The following is a 20,538-nucleotide window of genomic DNA, read 5'->3' as shown; positions in this document are numbered from 1 at the left end:
CGGTCAAGCAGCAGACTCTTGGGTTTCCACTCAGGTCATGATCTCACGATTCGTGAGTTCAAGCCCATCAGGCTCTCTGCTATCGGTGGGGAGCCTGCTTTGGATTCTCTCTCTCTCTCTCTCTCTCTCATAAATAAATAAATAGATCAAAAATAAATAATAAAGTCCAGGGGCCACAGCCAGGAGAACCGGAGGCCCCCACTGCAGGGCTCAGGGCGGGGAGGTGGGGTGATGGGCGGGGTGGGGAAGGGCATCACGAACGACTCCTCTGGCCTGGGCCAGCCAGAATAATAGAATATTATTAGATATATAGAATATATTAGATATATAGAATATAATAGAATAGAAATAACAGAATATCTAGAGGCAGGGATGGGGGATGGGCGGGGCGGAGGGACCGGGAGGGCAGAGGCTGCAGGATGGCTGGGCTGAAAGCGGAGGCAGGAATGGCAGGTGGGCAGGGTCTGGGCGGCCATGAGTGCTGTGCTAGGGGAACCTCAGGCCATGGGGAGCCACGGGAGGCGTCTGAACACTGGTGCTGAGGGAGGACTGTGGTCTGAGTCAGGCCCGGCAAGTTTCTCCGGACGCAGAGGAGGGGAGATGGGCAGCAGGCATCCCTCTGTAGCAGGCAGAAAATGAGGGCCAAGACCCAAGACCGTGGGTCTCAAGGGACGTCAGACAGGGGACTGAATACAGTCTGGGTGTCTGCCCTTCTTTCTCCACGGACACTGTTAGTGACCACCGGGGGGCCGTGTCACTGCATCTGACCTACACGAGGCCAGGGAGGAGGCATTAGCCCTCCTGCGCGCTCACAAGGAAACTGAGGCTCAGAAAGGTTCGGTAACTCACTGAGGTCGCACAAACCAGTGAGGGTTGGGGCAGGAGTTGTAAACCCCAGATGGGCTTCAAAGATCTGCCTGGTCCATAGATTCTTGGCCTACTCTTTAAATGGCTGTTCAGCACCTGCTCTGGGCAGGGCCCTGAGTTACACTCGTGGAGCAAGTCTCTAGCAGAGAACCAAAGCGTTCTGGACGGGATCCAGAGGAGGAGGACCTACGCATCCTGATTCCCAGGCTGGTGCTGAAGGGCACACAGGGACCTGGCTGCACGTCCAGGCCGGGAGATGCGAGAAGCATTTCTCTGTTGCCTCCCCCCGCGCCCCCCTCCCCACACCCCTGCTCTGGGCTCTCCTGCCCTTTTTGCCACTCTGACAGTGAGGGGGTGGGGGCCTGGCAGCGAAGAGGAGGAAGGTCAGAGACATGCCGTCCACCCGACTGCTCAGTGGGGATTGGAGTGTGGGGAGCTCCTTCAGGGTCCCCGGGCCCCACCTGAATGGCCAATACCCACTTCTTCACGTTGACCTCCCCTACTTGGTGACTGCCCTTCGGTTCCCTCCATCCTAACATTTACAAAAATTTTTTTTAATGTTTTATTTATTTTTGATACAGAGAGAGACGGAGCATGAGGGGGGAGGGCCAGAGAGAGAAGGAGACACAGAACTGGAAGAAGGCTCCAGGCTTTGAGCTAGCGGTCAGCACAGAGCCTGACGCGGGGCTCGAACCCACGAACCGTGAGATCTGACCTGAGCCGAAGTCGGAGGCTTAACCGACTGAGCCACCCAGGTGCCCCAATCCTAACATTTTTTTCTTCCCAGTCCCGTCTGCTGATGCCTCCCCAGGGGCTCTGACGCCCCCCCCCCATTGCTGTCTCTTTCCTGACTACCATCTACCCTCCACAGCACCCCCCATTCTAGCCTCCTCGAAACTGGGTTTGATCTGGCCATGCTCTTGCTCAAGGATCTTCCATGGCTCTCTGTGGCCCACTGGGTTGCAGAAACCCTTCCCACCCCTTGTAAAGAGCACCGGCAGCCATGGAGCCCTTGCCAAGTCGCTCTGATGAACTGTGCCTCCTCCTCAGGGCTCCCTACCATCCTCTTGGTACCTACAGATCAGAGTGTCCAGTAGACATCTGACATGGGCCGCACATACAATTTTAAACCCTCTAATAGCCATATTAAAAAAGGTGAAATTAGTTGTAATATGTTTTATTTAACCCAATATTCTAACAGGTAATCAACACAAAAGGTTATGAGTTCTTTTATGATTTTTTAAATACAAATCTTTGAAATCCTGTGTGTGTTTTATACTCACAGCACATCGCGGTTCAGACCAGCCACCTTTGGGGGTGCTGGTGGGTGGTGGCCCCCTATGGGACTCACGGCCCTAGAGTTTTAGGCCTGAGTCCTGACCACGTCTAGTTATTTGAAACTTTGTGAGTCACTTAGTCTTACGGGTTGAATCGTGTCCCCGCCCTGGCCAACAATTTCTATGTTGAAATCCTAAGCCCCAGTAGCTCAAACTGTGACTTATTTGGAAACAGGGTCATTGCAGATGTAAGCAGTGGAGGTCATGAGCTCTAATCCATCTGATCCGGCCGGGGTCCTTGGACACAGGAAGTGGGGCCATGAAACATGCACACAGGGTGATTGCCGTTCGAACAAGAGGGCAGAGACGGGGGTGATGCTTCTACAAGCCAAGAAACAGAAAGCCCCAGCAGCCCCCCAGGATCTGGGAGAGAGACGTAGAATGGACTCTCTACCCCTCCCCCCTCCCCCCAGCCCCCCGCCCCCACCTAGCCTCAGAAGAAACCAACTCTGCCACCATCTTGGGCTCAGACTCCCTGCCTCCAGGTCTTTGGGACAACACACTTCTGTTTTGAGCCCTGAGGTCCGTGCTACTCTGCTAGGGTGGCCCGAAAAAACCAATACATTTAGTTCAAGCAGGCCTCAGTTTCCCCATCTGCAATATGGGAACTACAGACGCTGGTAATAGCTAACATTTTTGGAGTCTTCATATAAAAAGGCACTCTCTCTAGGTGCTTTCTCAAGCCTCCCAATAATCCTATGAGGTTGCTACTATTATCGTGCCCAGTTTCTTTTCCAGGCGGAGGAAACTGGGTGCAGAGAGGCCATCCAAGTAATTTGTTAAGTAGCCAGGATTCAAAACTGTGGGTTACCAGCTCCTGGGAGCCCTCGGCAGGCTGATCTGGGAGGCAGGAGTGAGCCGGGCCACCGGTGCCCAGGATGCATCCAGCTAGTAGCCAGGGCTGAGTCAACAATAGCCACCACCACAGAGCCCGGGCAGTGTGCGGTGTGCAGGGGGTGGGGACAAATCTCAGTCCTCTCTGTTCTGGGGGGACTTCCTGGAGCCCCAGCAGCCTAGACACTGATGAATTCACTCGCCCTTCCGAGCCTTCCCAGAAGTGACTAAAGCAGGTGCTAGACTTTGCTTTCCACCGAGTGGTTCGGAGAAACAGAAACAGAAAGTGGAGACTGAAAGTTACCACAAGGTGGTGTGGCAGGAGCGTGGGAAATCCTGGGGCCACAGGCGGACCTCAAGCCGAGGGAAGGGCCCGCCCGGCTGTGCCTCTAGGAACAAGCTGGGGGTGGGGAGGGTGGACCCCTGGCCAGCGAGGGCCTCAGTTTCCTCATTTCCTCACAGGGTTCCCCAGTGGCAGCTCAGGGTAGAGCCAAGGGTCACACTGTGGGGGGCATCACAAGACCAGCAAGGTGGACCCGACGCCCCAAAGACCATTCCCACATCTGAGTCTAAGGCTGTCTGCTAGCAGGAAGCCTTCTGAGGGACGTGAAGGAGACACCATCAGGTCTCTCCCTGCCCTAGGCACGCAGAGGCGGAGGGGGGACATGTCCATGATGGGGTCACAGGTCGCAGAGCTGGTGCCTGGGGAAGGTGCTGGGAAATGTGTGTGTGGATGGCACTCGTGGGTCCGCAGGTCCCCGCCCCCCCCCCGCACCCCAGGCCTGGCTGGCACGCTGCCCTCCTCCACTCACCTCCAGCCTGGCCACGGCGAACGGCGTGGCTGCCTCCATGTGCTGAGGTGTGACCCCACTGACCGGGGTCCTGTAGTCCGTGATCTCCCCCTCGGGCTGGATGAACTTGTCGTAGAGCACGGTGCCGTGGAGGTCCACGAGGCTGCAGCGTGCTAGGCCGCTCTCCCCAAAAGGCCCCAGCCCCACCATCTCGCAGTCCATGGCCACTACCTCGGTGCCGCCTGCCATGTGCCACCAGGACCCCGGGACGCGCTGGAGAGGAGAGGCGGGAGGGGCATCACTCAAGGGCCGACCAAGGCCTTGGCGCGGGGAGCCTCGGCCACCACCCAGCCAGCCTGTCCCCTCTGCCCCGTTTGTCATGAACGCCATCTGGCAACAGGGAAAGCTGGCCCCTTGCCACTCCACCTGGCTTCCTCAGCCTGGGGGTCCCAGGGCCTCCGGTAGGCCCCCTCCCGCCTGCTCCTCTGGGGAGGTTCCTTGGTCTCACCGTCGCAGCCCCGACTCACCTGCCCGCCTCTGGTGCCCTCAGCTCACGTCTGCCTCTCTGGTGCCACTTCTCGACTCCTGCACTTGCTCTTAGCTGTGACTCATCTCTGACTTCGAGCCGGGAATCCTGACTCTGTTTCAGTTTCTGGTTTGTTATCAGGCGAAGTCGGGGGCAGGAAGCCGGGCCGGGGGCAGGGCTGTTCCATCTCCTTGGGCTCTGGCAGGTGGGGGGCCCAGGGGCCTGAGTCACCCGGACAAAGTCGGCAGGCCCCCTGTCCCCACGTCTAGCCTTTGTCCCTGCCCCTCCCCCACCCATCTGCCGGCCGCCGCCACACATTTAGGTGCTTAGTAGCGCCCTCCCTCCTCCGTTGAGGCGGCAGGCTGACGTGGATGGAGCAGATTGTCCCATCTTTCCTTTCTCACCCTCTGCCTGCCCGTGGAATAAACATTCCCGGAGCGGAGCCCCGGGAACGTCCCGCAGCTTCCGGGGCCACAACCAAACTGGCTCTCTGTGAGGTCTCTCATGGAGGCAGGGGCAGCTGGCGTGTAGGACATTGAGGCTATTCACAGGAAGGGCATGGAAGGTTGGGGTGCGGGCAGGGCTCGCCTCACCCACTCCCCAACCCAGGGAAGGCAAGGAGGCAAGGAGGGAGCCCCTACAGCCTCCAGTGCTCTGGAGGGGCCTCGGATGCGGCCATCTGCCTGCCCTCAACAGGCTCTGCCTCCAGCTGGGCTGACACTGTTCGAGGACCAGGAAGAGAAGGCCTGGAAGGAGCAACCCCCCCAAATTTCCTAGGGGCTGCTGGCCCCCAGGCTTCTGACCTCTGACTACAGTGCCTGCCCTGCAGAGAGTCCTCAGCATTTACTGAATAGATGAATGAGTCACAGTTACAGCCTGGACAAAAGCAGAAACCAAGTCGTCACCATGTTCTAACCCCAGGTCGTATGGAGTCAGCTTTGGGCAGTGGGATCTGATTGCCCCCAGATGTCTCCAAGATTTGTGGCTTGGAAAGGAATTTCCCTGGTGTTTTCACCGGGTGACGTGTGACTGTCACAGCCCTCACATAAAAAACAAGGATGGAAGTATGTCTAAATGGTAAGGCATGGCTCATGCTTGCTGTTCAATTGGTTTGACTTGGAGACAGAAGAGATTCCGTTTTGGTTCCCATCCCGAATGAGCAACTTTTGCTTGAATTCAGATTGTTTGGGGACTTTGTGTTTCTCAAATGCATAAAGGACTGTTACCCCATTTTAGGGAGAAGATGAAGCAAAATGTGTTACTTTTTATGAATGTGCATTGAAAAAGGAACCCCCTAAAGGTCCAATGGGACGTTTCTGCTTCTTCAAGGCCCACGGGACCCTGCCCACCTCACCCCTTCACCCTGCTGGCCCCCTCCGGCCTCAAAACATCCATCCACCCCTCCTGTTCTTTGCCTGCCCGCTCCCCCCCGCCTCACCCCGGTCTGGACTGGAGCCCGCCCCTCGGGCCACCTGCCCCTGGCCTCCCCTCAGCCCCATCCCCACCTGCACATCAGCACCAGGATCTTTCCGGGAGAACCTACAGTGATTTCCTGTAGTCCACAATAAAGCAGCAGCCCTCCACTCCCCTCCCCTGCAGTTTCCAAGAGCCTCCGTCCCCTGTTCCACCAGCCTTTCCAATCTCATCGTGCACTGCTGCTTAAACCTAACTCCCAGGCCTCTGGGTACTCACGTGGTCCTCCCATTCTGGGCCCTGATTGGGGGGTTGGTGGGGGGACAAGATCAGGTCTCTGCCTTCCATCCTGCTGCAAAGGTCAGCCCCTCCCCACCCCTTCTCCCCTCCTTCCACTGCACTGGCTGCCTCTCCTCTCCAGGGCCAGGGCGGGTGCTGTCCCCACCTGGGAAGCTCTGCCTCCAGGTTTGCTCCCTCTCCCTCAGGCCTCCCACTGAGGCCTTTTCTCCCCTCTACTTAAAAACTGTACCTCCAGGGGCAGCTGGGTGGCTCTGTTGGGAAAGCGTCTGACTTCAGCTCAGGTCATGATCTCACAGTTTGTGAGTTGGTTTGTGAGTTCGAGCCCCGCGTCAGGCTCTGTGCTGACAGCTTAGAGCCTGGAGCCTGCTTTGGGTTCTGTGTCTCCCTCGCTCTCTGCCCCTCCCCTGCTCAGGATCTGTCTCTCAAAAATAAACATTAAAAATGAAAAAATAAGTAAATAAAAAACACACCTCCAACCCCTTCTGGGTTTCCTCTGTGGGAATAGTTAGCATCATCTGAAACACCGTGTATTTTCCTCGCTCCTTTCCTCCTCCCGCTCCACTGGTTTGCTCTGCGGCAGCAGGGGGGCCCTGGCATGCACCCAGAGCCCTGCCTGAGTCACGTTGCATTTTTTCCTCAAGGCATTGTGTGCTTGAGGTCAGATACAGGCACTGCTGAGAGCCCAGGGGAGAAATCCCTGGTCCCAGCCAGGGGGATGGTTGGGGGACCTCAGCGGGGAGGCTTCCGGTTTAATCGGTGTCCCCCATTGACCAGACCAAGGCTGCTGCAAATCTCAGGTCAGGTGACAGTAGGAAAGTGAGTCACTCAGGGCAGAGCTCTCCACCTTACAAGACACACGTGCTGTTGCAGCCGGCCCCCCTGTGTCCGTACAAGGTAGAGAGGCTGCCCCTGGGTGGCACCAGGCGCAGGCCACAGGCGGAGCCCGATTCATAACAGTGCGCAGGACACCACTCCCTATAGGCGCTCTGACCACCTTTGAATTCCCGTCCAACCATCTGTGTCCGCCGGGCATGTGCTCAGAACTGCGCCTGTGTGAATTTCTAAATTCTATGTGACAAGTAGGACAGTCTCCGTCAAAGGGCAGCAATTTGACGTGGTTCAATTTAATACACGTAAAACAGCAAACAGAACACATTCTTAAAAAGAAACATAGGGCACCTGGGGGGCTTGGTCTCTTGAGCATCTGACTTTGGCTCAGGCCACGATCTCAAGGTTTGTGAGTTCGAGCCCTGCACCAGGCTTGCTGCTGTCAGAGCAGAGCCCACTCTGGATCCTCTGTCCTCTCTGCCCCTCTCCCACTCATGCTCTCTCAAACATAAACATTTTAAAATAAATAAATTGTTCTCCCTCTGACCCCCCCCCACTAGTGCTCTCTCTCTCTCTAAAATAAAACAATAAAAAAATGTCTTTAAAAACACAAAAAGTGAGGGGTACCTGGGTGGCTCAGTCTGTTAAGCATCTGACTTCGGCTCAGGTCATGATCTCACGATTCGTGAGTTCGAGCCCCACATAGGGCTCTGTGCTGACAGCTCAGAGCCTGGAGCGTGCTTCCAAATCTGCAACTCCCTCTCTCTGCCCCTCCCCTACTCACTCCCTCTCTCTGTCTCTCAAAAAATAAATAAATATTAAAAACAATCTTAAAAAGATACAACAAGTGGGAAAAAAAACTCCTGCATGTCAATAGACATGCAAAAAGGTGTTCAAAATCTCTAGTTATTAGGGAAATGCAAGTTAAAACCAGAATGAGATAGTACTAGGCTACCTACCAAAAAGTAAATAAAACAAAAATCTAAAAGCCCAGAAAATAACAAGTGTTGGTGAAGGTGTGATGAAATTAGAAAGTCTGTGCATTATTGGTGGGAACAAAATGCTACAGCCACGTGGAAAGTAGTACGGCAGCTCCTCAGAATATTCGATACAGAACTACGATAGGATGCAGCAATCTTATTTCCACGGATGCACCCAAAAGAACTGAAAGCAGATTCCAAATATACCTGTGTTCATAGCAGTGTCACCACAGCCCAAGGGGGGAAGTAACCCAAGTGTTCACGGAGGGGTGACTGGGTAAGCGGAATGTGGCACATACACCCAGGTGATCAGTCAGCCTTAAAACACGGAAGGAGACCCTCCCACATACTAAATGTGAATGAACTTGGAGGACCTTATGCTAACTGATAAAGTTAGTCACAAAGACAAATACTGGTTGATTCTACTTAGATGAGGTATCTGGTCAAATTCATAGAAACAGGGGCATGCGGGTGGCTCAGTCAGTTGAGCGTCCGATTTTGGCTCAGGGCGTGATCTTGTGGTTCATGAGTTCAAGTCCCACGTCAGGCTCTGTGCTGACAGCTCAGAGCCTGGAGCCTACTTCCGATTCTGTGTCTCCCTCTCCCTCTGCCCCTCTCCCCCCAAATATACTTAAGAGGCGCCTGGGTGGCTCAATCAGTTGAGCATCCGACTTCGGCTCAGGTCATGATCTCAGTCTGTGGGTTCAAGACCCGCGTCGGGCTCTGTGCTGACAGCTCAGAGCCCGAAGCCTGCTTCCGATTCTGTGTGTTCCTCTCTCTCTGCCCCTCCTCCGCTCACTCTGTTTCTGTCTCTCACAATAAAATAATGACATTAAAAAATAATAAAAAAATACACTTAAAACAACTTTTTTTTTTAATAAGAAAATTCATAGAAACAGAAGGCAGAACGGCCGCTGCCAGGGGCTGGGAGGAGGCAGGAATGGGGAGTTAAGTGTGAAATGAGCAGTTTCAGTTTTGCAAGATGAACAAACTCTGGAGGTTGTACAACAATGTAAATACACTTAACGCCACTGAACTGTACACCTAGAAATGGTTATGATGGTAAGTTTTACGTTATGTGTATTTTATCACAGTCAGGACCGAAAATTGTCTCTAAAAAGTGAGTACATAGCTTCAGCAGAATCAAATTAAATAAACTTTATGCTCTATAATAAGGCAGTTATACAATTTTTTAAATAGGGGTATCTGGGGCCTCAGTCGGTAAAGCGTCCGACTCTTGATTTGGGCTCAGGTGATCATCTCACAGTTCAGGAGATCAAGCCCCACGTAGGGCTCTGCTCTGACAGTGCAGAACCTGATGGAAATTCTCGTTCTCCTCCTCTCTGTCCTTCCCCTGCTCACACGGTCTCTCTCTCTCTCTCTCGCTCTCAAAATAAACTTTAAAAATATTCTTAAATAAACCACACAAATCGTGTTGCTTTAGCATGCCCTTGCCACATCCCAAAGCGCCATCTTGGAAGCGCCCCGCAGGGCTCAGGGCTCCCACGCCTCCCAGCCTCTCCGCCAAGCTGCCCTCCCACCCCAGTTGGGGAGTTCAGAAAAGGCCGCTCCGTCCAGTTTCTAATTGAGTTTTATTCCAGAACAAACGGTTTCACAACAAAGCTGATCTTAAAACCAGTACCTTTCCATACTGGTAACAGCACCATCTCCCTTCCGGCCGCAGCCCAGAGACTCGAAGCCACGGCCCCAGCTGGGAGTGCGGCGCCAGCTGCAGACTTTAAGGACCCTGGACAGAGCCCTGGCACCAGGCCCACAGAGGGGAGTGCTCGGCCAGCCCCCACTCTGCAGGCGGGAGGGAGCTGGGGACAGACAAGTTCCAAGTAGTGTGGTTTCAGCAGCGTCCCGGCTGCTTGGGCGGGTGACCTCAACGCCATCATCACTGAGTATCCTTGGGTCACACAGTGGCCGCAGGGAGGATCCCCGCACCGCCATGTTGTGTCCTCAGCTGGCCTGGTGCCCCACCTGCTGGAACAGCTAAGCAAGGACAGCCCCTGTCGGGGCCAAAGCCGCTCAAGACAAGGGGCGTGTTCAGGCGTGACCCAGAAGAGGCTGATGGTGACCCTTGAAGAAACAAGAGCAGCTCCCACGGACCGCAGCTTGCGAAGGCACGGCGCTAAGCACCTAACGTCCCCCCGTGACAACCCCGTGAGGTAGGTTAGATCATTGTCCCCACTTTACAGACAAGCAAACAAACTCAAGAGTGAAGTCACAGACTTAAGGTCTCAAAGCTTTAAGTGGCAAGCCAAGATGGTGCGCAAAGGTCTGTGTGGACCTGAGCTCTTGGTTCACCTCGATACCCCCAAATTGCCCCTTAGGAAAGAAGGAAAGAAGGGTGGGACATGAAATCCTGGCAGAGCATTTCTAGAAATTTGGAGAAAACCCAATGACCACAAGGACCGTGGATTGAAGTGCCCGGGTGGGGAAGCACTGCCCAGCCCTGCCTCCCGGTTCTGCCCACCCTGCTCCCTGCACACTGCTGGCCTTGCCCTCAATAACTCAAGGTCCCTTGGGTGCGATTCCCCATGGGGGCCGCGGAACTCAAGCTGCTGTCTTGTTCCTCAGGTCTGTGCTTAAGGGAGCCTAGTGCTGGGGGGCAGGGGGGTGGGGGCAGGAGAAGTGCCTGATTGGGGTCAAAATTAATATGCCACACTCTCCACCCAAAGCTGATCGGCTTTCCCCCCCTCTCACCAGTGCTCCCTGAGCCTGAGGGCCTGGCCTCGCGCTCAGAGCCTCCAAGGGTCCCCACCACGGCTACAGGCAGAGTGCCAGTTCAGAGAGAAACCGAAGGAGGGTCCCGCAGAGTGGCCTTAGCTCTGCAGATTCAGAGCATAGTCATTCTGAACCTGACAATGCCGGTGGAGGAAGGGCAGAGGACAAGAGAAGAGGGCTTCACCAGGTCGCTAAGCTAACACCCCAAGGAGGAGACATCATCCCCCTAGCCAGCGCGGCATGGGGATGGGGGAGGCCAGTGACAGTGAGACCGTCTCCGGCACACTCCCTCCTCGGGCTGGGTCCTCCTAGCGCGCCCCCAGACATATCCAGGAAGCACCGTTAGCAACCACAGGAGTGGGGGAATAAGTGCCCTGGGGCGGGGCGGGGGGGGGCAGTGCTGGGGCCAGAGGAAGCCAGGAGGACTGCTGGTCCCACCTCGGGATGCCCTTGGTGGGCTGGCGGATCCTGCCTCGCCCAGGATGCGGTGCCCGGGGCTCTCCTGGCCTCCACACCCTGCTCGCCGTGCTCAGAGGCCGCCTGGGAGCCTCCTCGCCTCATTCCCTTCCGTCCGGCGTGTCTCCTGTCCCTCTGCTAGCGCCCTGGGCCAGGTCCTCCGGCCAGTACCGGTCCTCCATGTACTGCTCCATGTCTGTGCTGCTGTCAGGCTCTCGGTCCTCCGGGCAGGCTGGGAGGCTGCTGGCCTCCTGCTGCTCCCACTGCACCTCCACCAGCCTGTAGAGCTCCATGGCCGTCACGGCGTCTTCCACCGACGAGTGGCCGTGCTGGCCAGCCTGCGGACAAGAGCCCCTGTCATTGCCCGCGGGCCCGGAAGGCAGACTCTCGGGGTGGCTGGGCTCAGCTCGGGACAGGGCACGGGCCGAGGGTGCTGCTCAGACAGAAAAGCCCGGCCGCCCATGTACCGCACGCCACCGAGCTTCTCTGAGCCCACGTCCTTGATCGACACACAGTATAGACCCACAACTTCAAAGAGCACATGGAGTCACACGTAGGAGAGTGGGGACCAGAGTTACTGGCTGCCCCCGAGGAAGGCTCCATCCAGCTCTCCAGCCGCCGCAGTAGGGTCCCGCGTGCAGGCGCAGGGACAGAGCCAGGAGGTGGGTGGGGGTCAGGTCTGGAAGAGAGCCGCCCTCCAGAGCGGGGACACGGGGGACGGACAAGGGAGAAAGCACTCTGGGGCCGCCTGTACATGAGATCTCGTGTCCCCTGGACAGGGGAGGAAGGAGGAGCGGGGCCTGGCGGCGCCACCCTGGGCTGGGCCCCTGCTCGCTCTGCCACTCGCTCCGGTGCCACGCACCTGGGTCTCACTCCCGCCACCTGCTCGCAGGCCACGCACCTGGATCTTCTTGTGTAGCAGCTGCAGGGCCAAGTCCTTGAGAGAGACGCGGGTGCGGGTGTGGAGGCCCGGCCGCTGGAGCAGGTTCGGCACGTAGGTGGTGTCCCGGGTCTGGCTCCGAGGGTGGACGTACTTGAGGGCCTGGAAGTCGTTGTGTAGTGCGTGCCCCACCACCACCTTGCCCTTCAGGAGCTTGAGGATCTGTGAGCGGAGGAAAGAATAATGAAGACCCTTTGGTCACGCTGCCAGCCTCCCCACCCACGCCTGGATCCCGCCAAGGGGTGGCAGCATGGGGGGCAGAGGGGGCAGAGCCACGAGCTCCAGTCGGCCAAGCCGCCTCCGGTGTGAGTCTAGGCCCTCCCAGTTACTAGGACGCAGGGCCTACTTCAGCTCTGTCTTTGGTACGGGTGCTCCCTCCCGGGGTGGTTTGGAGCATTAACGGAGGGCATGAGTGGGTCCGTCTTCTAGTCACTCAATACTAGGAGCCCTTAGGCCCATAGGCTCGTGCCTCCCAACCTGCCCTCCCCCACCCCACCCAACTCCCGTGCCCACCCTTCTCATCCGGTCCGGGCTTGCAGGTCAGGAGGCCTCCCTCACGACTGCCCAGCCACATTAGGACCCCTGTTCTCCCCAGTGGTGGAGGGGGATCATCACAATTTCTAAGCACACCTTCACCTCGGGTTGGTCTATCCCTAACCCGCCACCCCTGGGGTAAGTTCAGTGTAAACACGGGACCATGTGTGACCTGATATCTAGTGATGCTCAATGAACGCTCGGCCCACAGGAGGTGATCAAGAAAGACCCAGCGGAAGATGTCCCCAGAACTGTGTCTGGCACTGGGGAGACCGTGAGCAGCAGCCCTGTTAGCATGAGCAGACGGCCTCTCCTCCCGACTCCGTCCCTCTGTCCCGCTGCTGAACACGACCCCTCTACCTCCTACCCTTGAACCCTGCTCTCTTGCTCAGCACTGGCCGTTGGCCTGACGTGTGCACCCCTGCCCTGCCCTCCACCCTTCTCAGGCCCCGGGGAGGCCAACGTCCAGGCCTGCAGATCCTTCCAGAGCCCAGTCCGGCTCCCCCAGCCCGCCGCCCCCACTGGGAGTGTGTGGTTTATCACTAACCTGGCTCTCACAGCAGAGGGAGCACAGTGCCCACCACACTCAGGTCCCGCCCCAGCACCGCCACCGCGTGGTGAAGAGGGATCGAGCACACTCCTTACTGGCTCAGAGTCTGAGCAGCCCACAGGTGGTCCCGTCTGGGGAGCCCCCCCCACCCAGGCCGGAGAAGCACCAAGGAGTCAGAGGGTTGGCACAGGCCTCGCTTCCTGTCGCTGATTCCCGGGGAGACATCCGAGCTAAGTCATCTCCAAACCTTTTTGGAAGATGAGCTCAGGTCGTCTCTTATGTGAAAAAGGAGGACACAAGGGCAGGTATTATTTCCCAAAGTTACCTAATCCCAAGAATAGCCCAAAACATGAAGCCATGCGGCTGTAATGCTTGTTTTGGAAATGCAAGTTGAAAATATTAAAAAAAAAATTTTATAAAAAAAAAAGGGGGGGGGGCGCCTGGGTGGCTCAGTCGGTGAAGCGTCCGGCTTCAGCTCAGATCATGATCTCATTGTTTGTGGGTTGGAGCCCCGCGTCGGGCTCTGTGCTGACACTTAGCTCAGAGCCTGGAGCCTGCTTCAGATTCTGTGTCTCCCTCTCTCTCTGACCCTCCCCTGCTTGCGCTGTCTCTCTCTGTCTCTCAAAAATAAATAAAAAACACTTCTAAAAAATCATTAAAAAAAAGAAAACGCAAGTTGCAACAGGACTGATGTATCAGGACGCTGCTTGAGAATAACGCAGATTCCCCTGGACTCTGGCAGGGTTTTGCCCTTGAGAAACATTTAAGTGACTGCACCCAGCTCAACTGAGCCACGCGGGACCCCGCCAAACACACACACCTCAGACACCCGGCAGCCAGCGAGCTCGCCTGTGTGCCGAGCACAGCATCCAGACCCGATCTTCCCACTTCCTGTCTCATTTCTAAGGACCTCCTCGCCCACTCACCTAACAGACACGGTGACCTCTCTGACACCCATTGTCACAAGCAAACAGCGGGTTGTTTTCAAGGTAAAGTGCCCTTATCGGCGTCATTATGCCTCTCTTCACCTCTTCCGTGCAAAACTGCTACCGCTGTTAGTAGGTTTTTAGGTTTTAACTGGCGGGTTTCACCTTTGAGGGTTTCTGGGTGGTGTTGTGATCCTAACCCCGTGGTCCCCCGTAAGCTCTGAGGGTTTCGTCCTGCGAGTCTACACAGCATGCTTTTTAGGAACACACACCTGAGAGCTCTCCTCCCCCAGCCCACAAAGGCTAAGAGATGAGAATCTCCAGGGAAGGATCTGGGGACAAAGACCGAGACTGGAGACCGTTAACGTTCCCGTGGTCAAGGACACTGGGAACTCCTGGCACCTAAACGTGGTCCCAACCACTACTTTATATTTTTTAAAGCCCTGAAAAACTAAGGAAATATGTGGAAACACTGACGCCTGAAGGTGATGGAACCTGATGGGATCGTGGGCCTTCCAAGCTCGAAACAGACACATAATTCTTTTGCAACGGAGAAGTAACACGTGACCGTTTTCACACCTTGCCGTTGGCGGTCTTTCCACAAACACTATCCTGCGGGGCGGCCCCACGGTCTTCACGTGGAGGTGAGCCAGGATTTTAGGCACCCCGTCTATGCAGAAGGAAGCCACAGTTTAGTAACTTCCCCAAAGTCTTCCCTTTCCGCTGGCTGAGCGGCGGCCCTTCCCCGCCATCAGCCGTCACACAGCCCCCAGCTCTGCCCTCACCTCTTTCTGGGCCACCTGGAAGGGGATGGCCGTGCGCATGTGCTGCCGAGTGATGCCGCTCCAGCGGGTACGGTAGTCCACGATGGGCATCTCGGGCCGGATGTACTTATCATAGAGAACGTCGCCGTGGTAACTCACCACAGAGCAGCGGGCCAGCTCGCTCACCCGCCCTCGGGGTCCCGTGCCCACCATCTCGCAGTCAATAGCCACGCACTTGCTGGGCCAGGGCACTGCGGATTTCCTGGGGGCGGGCTTTCCTCTGCATGAGGCGCCTCCAGCTTCACTCCTTGGACGCGGCATCCTGCCACCGGTGGTTCCGGTGGCCGGCAGTGCCTCCGGCCTTGTGGGCACTGGGGAGGGTCCCGGCTCCGGGGGCGAGCTCACCAGCCCCTGTCCCTGCAGCAAAGCCTTGCGGGCCAGGAATCGCTGGTGCTGTCGGCTCTTCCTCTTGTGCTTTCTCCGAAGCACATCCTTGGCATTCAGGCCGGCCAGGGAAGGGCACGGGTGCTGGGCAGACTCCAGGCCTTCCCGGGGTACCATCCCAATCAGCTCACCGATGGGGGCTAGCGAGGCCTGGGAGGTAACCTGCCAGTGGGCCAGCGCTCTGCAGGAAGGACACACAGGGCAGAGGGGCTGGGTAAGCGGTGTGCTCCCCTCCGGGCTGCCCCACACCCCTACGCGCTGTCTCAGGCTCCCAGGCCACGTCGAGGACCTTTATGAACAAGCAATGCACTCAGTCAAGCCCACGTGCAAATCACTGTCCTAAGTACAATACAGGGAATCACTAAATATTCCCAACACCCCGAATAAGTATTAGTATCCTCGTAATCACAGGCAAGAGAACTGAAGCAGAGAGACTAAGTAACCTGCTCAATTAATACGAGACAAGAACTGATATGAACCCAGAGTCCACGGCCTCAACTTCCAAAGAATTTTTAGAAAGCGAGGGGCACCTGGGTGGCTCAGTCGTTTAAGCATCTGACTTCAGCTCAAGTCAGGATCTCATAGTTTGTGGGCCCGAGCCCTGCATGGGCTCTGTGCGGACAGCCCTGAGCCTGGAGCCTGCTCTGGATTCTGTCTCTCCCTCTCTCTCTCTGCCCCTCCACCATTCATACTCTCTCTCTCTTAAAAATAAACTTAAAATACTTTTTTTAAGGAAAGTATAGTTATGGGGGAAAAAAGGATTCCAAAAATAGTGTGTATATACGCATGTGTGGGAAAATATATGTATATATTCCCAGGTGGTTTTTTTTTTTTTACCGTTTATTTATTTATTTTGAGAGAAAGAGATAGAGCAGGAGCAGGAGAGGGACAGAGAGAAAGGGAGACGGGCCCAAGCAGGTTCCGCACTGTCAGCACAGACCCCAGCGCAGGGCTGGAACCCACAAACTGGGAGACCATGACCTGAGCCGAAATCAAAAATTGGGATGCTTAACCGACTGAGCCACATAGGTGCCCCCAAAATAAGGTAATTTATTAAATGACTTTCTACTTCACAAATCACAAGAGCACGTACAAACATTCCTTCAATAGCTGGGCACGCTGTGAAGTCCCCACCGCCACGGGCAGCTGCTGAAACCCGCTCAACTAGCAAAAGGGAAACAGGACAGGCCCTGAGCAGTGTGCATGGGCCTCTGGTGCCCCAAGCTCTCCGTCACTCTGGAAACGCCTGAAGCTTGCAACAAGGCCAGCAGCTGCCCCAGAGCGAGGGCCCCAGCCTGGAGAGCTTCGCCTCACTTGCTAAGTCACCTGGTACATTGTTAACAGCCCAGAAAACCAGGACCCTCAAAGCAGGCAGAGCAGGATTATTTTTTTGTTTATTTTTGAGAGGGAGACAGAGAGGCAGAGAATGAGCATGGGAGAGGCACAGAGAGAGAGAAGGAGACACGGAATCTGAAGCAGGTTCCAGGCTCAGCTGTCAGCACAGAGCCCGACGCGGGGCTCGATCTCACGAACCGTGAGATCGTGACAGCCAAAGTCGGATGCTTAACCAACAAAGCCCTCCAGGCAGAGCAGGATTTCACTCAGCTCCGCACTGAGCTCTGCTGAGCTGGGGGTGGCTTGTGCATGAAATGACCCTACTTCCTTTCCTGTTGAAGAAATACAATCATGCGTGTTGTGGTCCGGGGCTCAACAACCACCTGCTCCCTTTCTCCCAGAGAGGCTTTCCTTGTAAGTTTTATTTTTAGAGAGAGAGAGAGAGAGAGGAGAGAGAGCACAAGTAGGAAAGGGGCAGAGAGAGAGCGGGAGAGAATACCAAGCAGGCCCCGCAATGTCAGCACAGAGCTGGACGCTGGAATGTGAGACCATGACCTGAGCCAATATCAAGAGTCAGATGCTCAACCGACTGAGCCACCCAGGTGCCTCTCCCACAGGGAGGTCACGACTCTTCTCCTGGCTGGTAACGAGTTCTTCCCAGGCCAAAGCCGCCCCAGCCTGGACTCACTGCCCCTCCCCGGCCACAGACCTTCCTCTCGCCTCTCTCCCCACTCACCTACACCCCCTATCCTGTCCACATCCCCTCCAGGAAGTCCTGGCAGGAGCAAGGCTCTATCCCACTGGGCGGCCTGAGGCTCCCTGGGGTCCCAGCTGGGCCAGGGGCTGAGCACAGAGTAACAAAGGTGGATCCTGCGCGCCAAGAAGTTTTGTTGCTGCAGAGACAGGGACAAAGCGCAGGGTGTGTGCAGGGCTGGGTCAGCAGGGCCAGGGAAGCAGAACACGCTGAGGGTGATTCTGGGAGGCTTGCCGGAAGAGACTAAATCTACGTGAAGGAGAAACAGTAATTCTCTAGGTGACAGGGAGACGAATTAGTGGCCACATTTGGGGCAAAGGCCTGAGAGGGAAGGAGGGGGTGGGGGGTGAGGAAGGAAGAGGGGCCCAGGAGTAGTTGATGCGGCTGGTGGGTAGAGCACAAGGTGGGTCGAGGCTGGAGGAACTGTCCTCACTGTGGGAAGGCTATCGCACACCTCGGTGGCCCTACGCTAGGCTGGTGTCCCCAGACTGATCTCTGCAGACTGACCCCGAGCACCCAGGGAAGTCCCTGAAATACTGCACAGTATCCCTGAGCCCAGACATTCACCCTCTAGCCTGGGAGCAAAGAAAGTCACCCCTCTATGCCTGGCAGCACAAAGAAGGGCCCAAGACACTTTCAGGCAGTAGGTACAGACCTCAGAGCACTTGAAAGGCAGGGATAGAGCCTCGAGTGTCTCTGTCCCTTCCCCATCAGCCAGCCCAGGCCCTGGCACCTAGCACGTCCTCTTCAGAAGTGTATGTGCGAAGGGAGCTGAAGCCGGGGCCTGCTATCCGCCCGGCCGTGGGGACACCAGAGCCGGAGGTGACCGGGAGCTCCCGGAGAGCTGGTGAGGAGAGAGGCAGCCAGACACCCACCAGGGTGGGCTCAGGGATGGGAGCGGTGAACCAGGGACTGGCTCGCCTGGCCAAGCACTGGACAGACAGAGGGGCGGGGTTCGTGCAGCCTGGCAGCGCAGGCACATGTTGAGGACTTCAGGAAAGCGTGTTAGGAGTGCAGAAAGGGAAGGGCAGCCAGAGACAATGCAGACACTGAGTCCAGAGGGCAGACACACTCACGGGGAGAGGGCAAGGAGGCGGGTGCAGCCAGCAGAAAGGAGGTAGGGGATGAGGGAACAGTGAGAGAGAACTGTCTAGAAGGTGCTGAAAGAGCAGGCTTCATTCAGGGACTGACAAGGGACAGGAGCACAGCTCCCTTATGGGAGGAGCTCTGGAGAAGAGTCTGATCCCCAGCAGCAGAGATTTAAGAGGCGTGGGGCGGAGCTACTGGGTGTTGCCAGGCGGGAGACCCAACCTGACTCATCTCCCCCTGGCTTGCTCATCCACTCCCCAAGAAGCCTTCTCCCCTTTTAGAAGTGCACTTAGCCATAATCAGCTTCTCCATCTCGACAAGCCACGAGAGCTGAGAGATGCAGAACCTCAACTTGCCCCAGCCGGGCAATGGGGAGAACGCGGGGCCTAGGAAGACAAAGTCTGACGCTGCTAGAAACTGACCTCTGTCGAGGGAGTGGAGGGGAGGGGAGAGGGCCCTTTCCCTGAGAGGGCTCAGGGCCCTGCAGGTCAGGAGCTGAGCTGACGACCAGTGGCTTCCCGGACCCTTCTGGCGAGAAGGTTTCAAAGAAGCCAGAAATGTAAGGTCCCTGAGAAAAAGTGGCCTTGTGTTTCAAGAGATGAAGAAAGCCCTTTTCTATGCCGGGGCCTTGCTCACCTGTCCGATCCCACGATTAATTATCTAGGGCTTCCCTCCCCCATCCTGGGCGCCCCAGACGGGAGCTCAGCCAGGCTGGAGAAGTTTGCTCACATAACACAACTGTTTCAATAAGGACAAGCTCAAATCTCCCTTCAGCCTTGAACCGTCTCTTTACGGGATCAGCAGCCTCAGGACCTTCCTGGTGCAGAGGGGTGGGGGTGAGGGGCAAAGGACCCCAGCACCCCAGAGGCAGAGGCCTCAGAGTCAAGGCCTCAAAGGAACCACGAAGTCAAAATCTCCGCGGGGCTACCTCCCCGGGGCCAGATCAGGAAGGCAGGGCACGTGCAGGCCCACTTAGAGCTCCGGCATTAAAGCTAGATGACCCGGACCGAGTCACCATCCCCTCACCACAAAACGAGGGTTTATTAAAAACCGAGAGTTGAACTAGGTTTGGGGCTTCCCCACAAGCAGTTGGAACGTCTGTCTAAAACACCGATTTCCAGGCCTACCTTCCCCTTCCCCCCGCCACCCCCGGCCTTCCTAACTGCCATTTTGGGGAAGGGGGCTTGAGACCTGTATGTCACGGAGCGCGCGACCCCAGCCCCAAGCCCTGGGACGGATAATCGCCCGACTCGGAGAAAGCCTGGCTCGATGTGATCCCCCGTGGACTCCCGAGTTCTCGGCAGGGCAACGAGAGCCCGGGGCCAGCGTGGTCCGCCCCGGCCACCCGCGATCCCTGAGGAGCCCCACCCCCCACATCGCGGGGGAGGCCGGACTTCAACCAGGGAGGGACTCCGGCGGCGGTTACTCGCGGGCCGCGGCGGCCGGGCCGAGCCCGCCAGGCCGAGCCCCAGCGCCAAGGGCCGTCCCCCGCAGGTCCCAGACCCCAGAGCAGGGCGGGGACCCGGCGCAGGCTGCGCCCCAGGCCAGGCCTGCACGATCGCCGGGCCGCGAGAGCTGATCGGCCGGACGCCCCTCGCCTCAGGCGGGGGGCCAGACACCGCGCGCGGGGCCCTGCGGCCGGGGACACGCTGCCCCAGCCCGCCCGAGCCCGCGGTCCCCAGCAGGGTCCCCAAGATCACCTGAAGAGCGGCGGCCAGCCTCCCACCAGCACGTGGTACCCCGGCAGCCCGCAGCTCCCACAAGCCCGGGCAAGCCCCGCTCCGGCTCCCCGCCCATTGGCTCGCCGAAAGGCCACGCCCGCCCAACGCTTCTTCTGATTGGTCGGGAACCTAGCTCGTGGCGGATAGGCTCAAGGCGGCAGAGGGGGCGGGGGTTCCTAAAGGGGTGTGGTTTGGGTCCGGAGCCTGTCAGACTAGCGAGAAATTAAAAACGAACCAGAGCGGAGCGGGGTCTCCTCTTTCCCGGGTCCCATTCCCATCTGTGTTCCCCCCAGCCCCGATCCACCCCTCCCCGGGTTGGGATGTAGGCTCCTATGAGCTCTGCACCACCAAAGGCCAAATGACTTACAGAAGACACACCTACATTTGCAGAATGGGAATAATAGGCTCTACCCCTTGGG

The 20,538-nt window shown here is 57.0% G+C and overlaps 2 protein-coding genes across 3 annotated transcripts in view; both read right to left on the bottom strand.

Annotated features, from left to right (window-relative positions):
* Window positions 1-4,466, bottom strand: part of ISG20 (interferon stimulated exonuclease gene 20) — an 11,065-nt gene extending 6,599 nt beyond the window's left edge. Inside the window, exons 1-2 of the mRNA XM_029951672.1 lie at window positions 4,357-4,466; window positions 3,851-4,102 (exon numbers count right to left, since the gene is read on the bottom strand). Coding sequence (XP_029807532.1) covers window positions 3,851-4,078 — 228 coding nt within the window. The 5' untranslated portion in view covers window positions 4,079-4,102; window positions 4,357-4,466. The remainder of the gene's footprint in view (window positions 1-3,850; window positions 4,103-4,356) is intronic.
* Window positions 4,467-9,449: 4,983 nt separating this feature from the next.
* AEN (apoptosis enhancing nuclease) lies at window positions 9,450-20,176 on the bottom strand. 2 transcript variants are annotated; one of them, XM_029952462.1, is made up of 4 exons: window positions 20,099-20,176; window positions 14,798-15,401; window positions 11,964-12,164; window positions 9,450-11,400 (listed from the first exon to the last, which is right to left on the bottom strand). In XM_029952462.1, the coding sequence occupies exons 2-4, from the start codon at window positions 15,335-15,337 to the stop codon at window positions 11,164-11,166; spliced, it is 978 nt and encodes a 325-aa protein (XP_029808322.1). In that variant the 5' UTR covers window positions 15,338-15,401; window positions 20,099-20,176; the 3' UTR covers window positions 9,450-11,163. The 2 variants fall into 2 exon arrangements, with proteins under 2 accessions (XP_029808322.1, XP_029808323.1); XM_029952463.1 differs by having other exon boundaries at window positions 14,798-15,509; window positions 20,099-20,135.
* Window positions 20,177-20,538: the final 362 nt, after the last annotated feature.

The sequence above is a fragment of the Suricata suricatta genome, chromosome 9, assembly GCF_006229205.1.
Source record: "Suricata suricatta isolate VVHF042 chromosome 9, meerkat_22Aug2017_6uvM2_HiC, whole genome shotgun sequence".
Classification (NCBI taxonomy): Eukaryota; Metazoa; Chordata; class Mammalia; order Carnivora; family Herpestidae; genus Suricata; species Suricata suricatta.
This window is presented reverse-complemented; position numbering and strand designations above follow the sequence as displayed.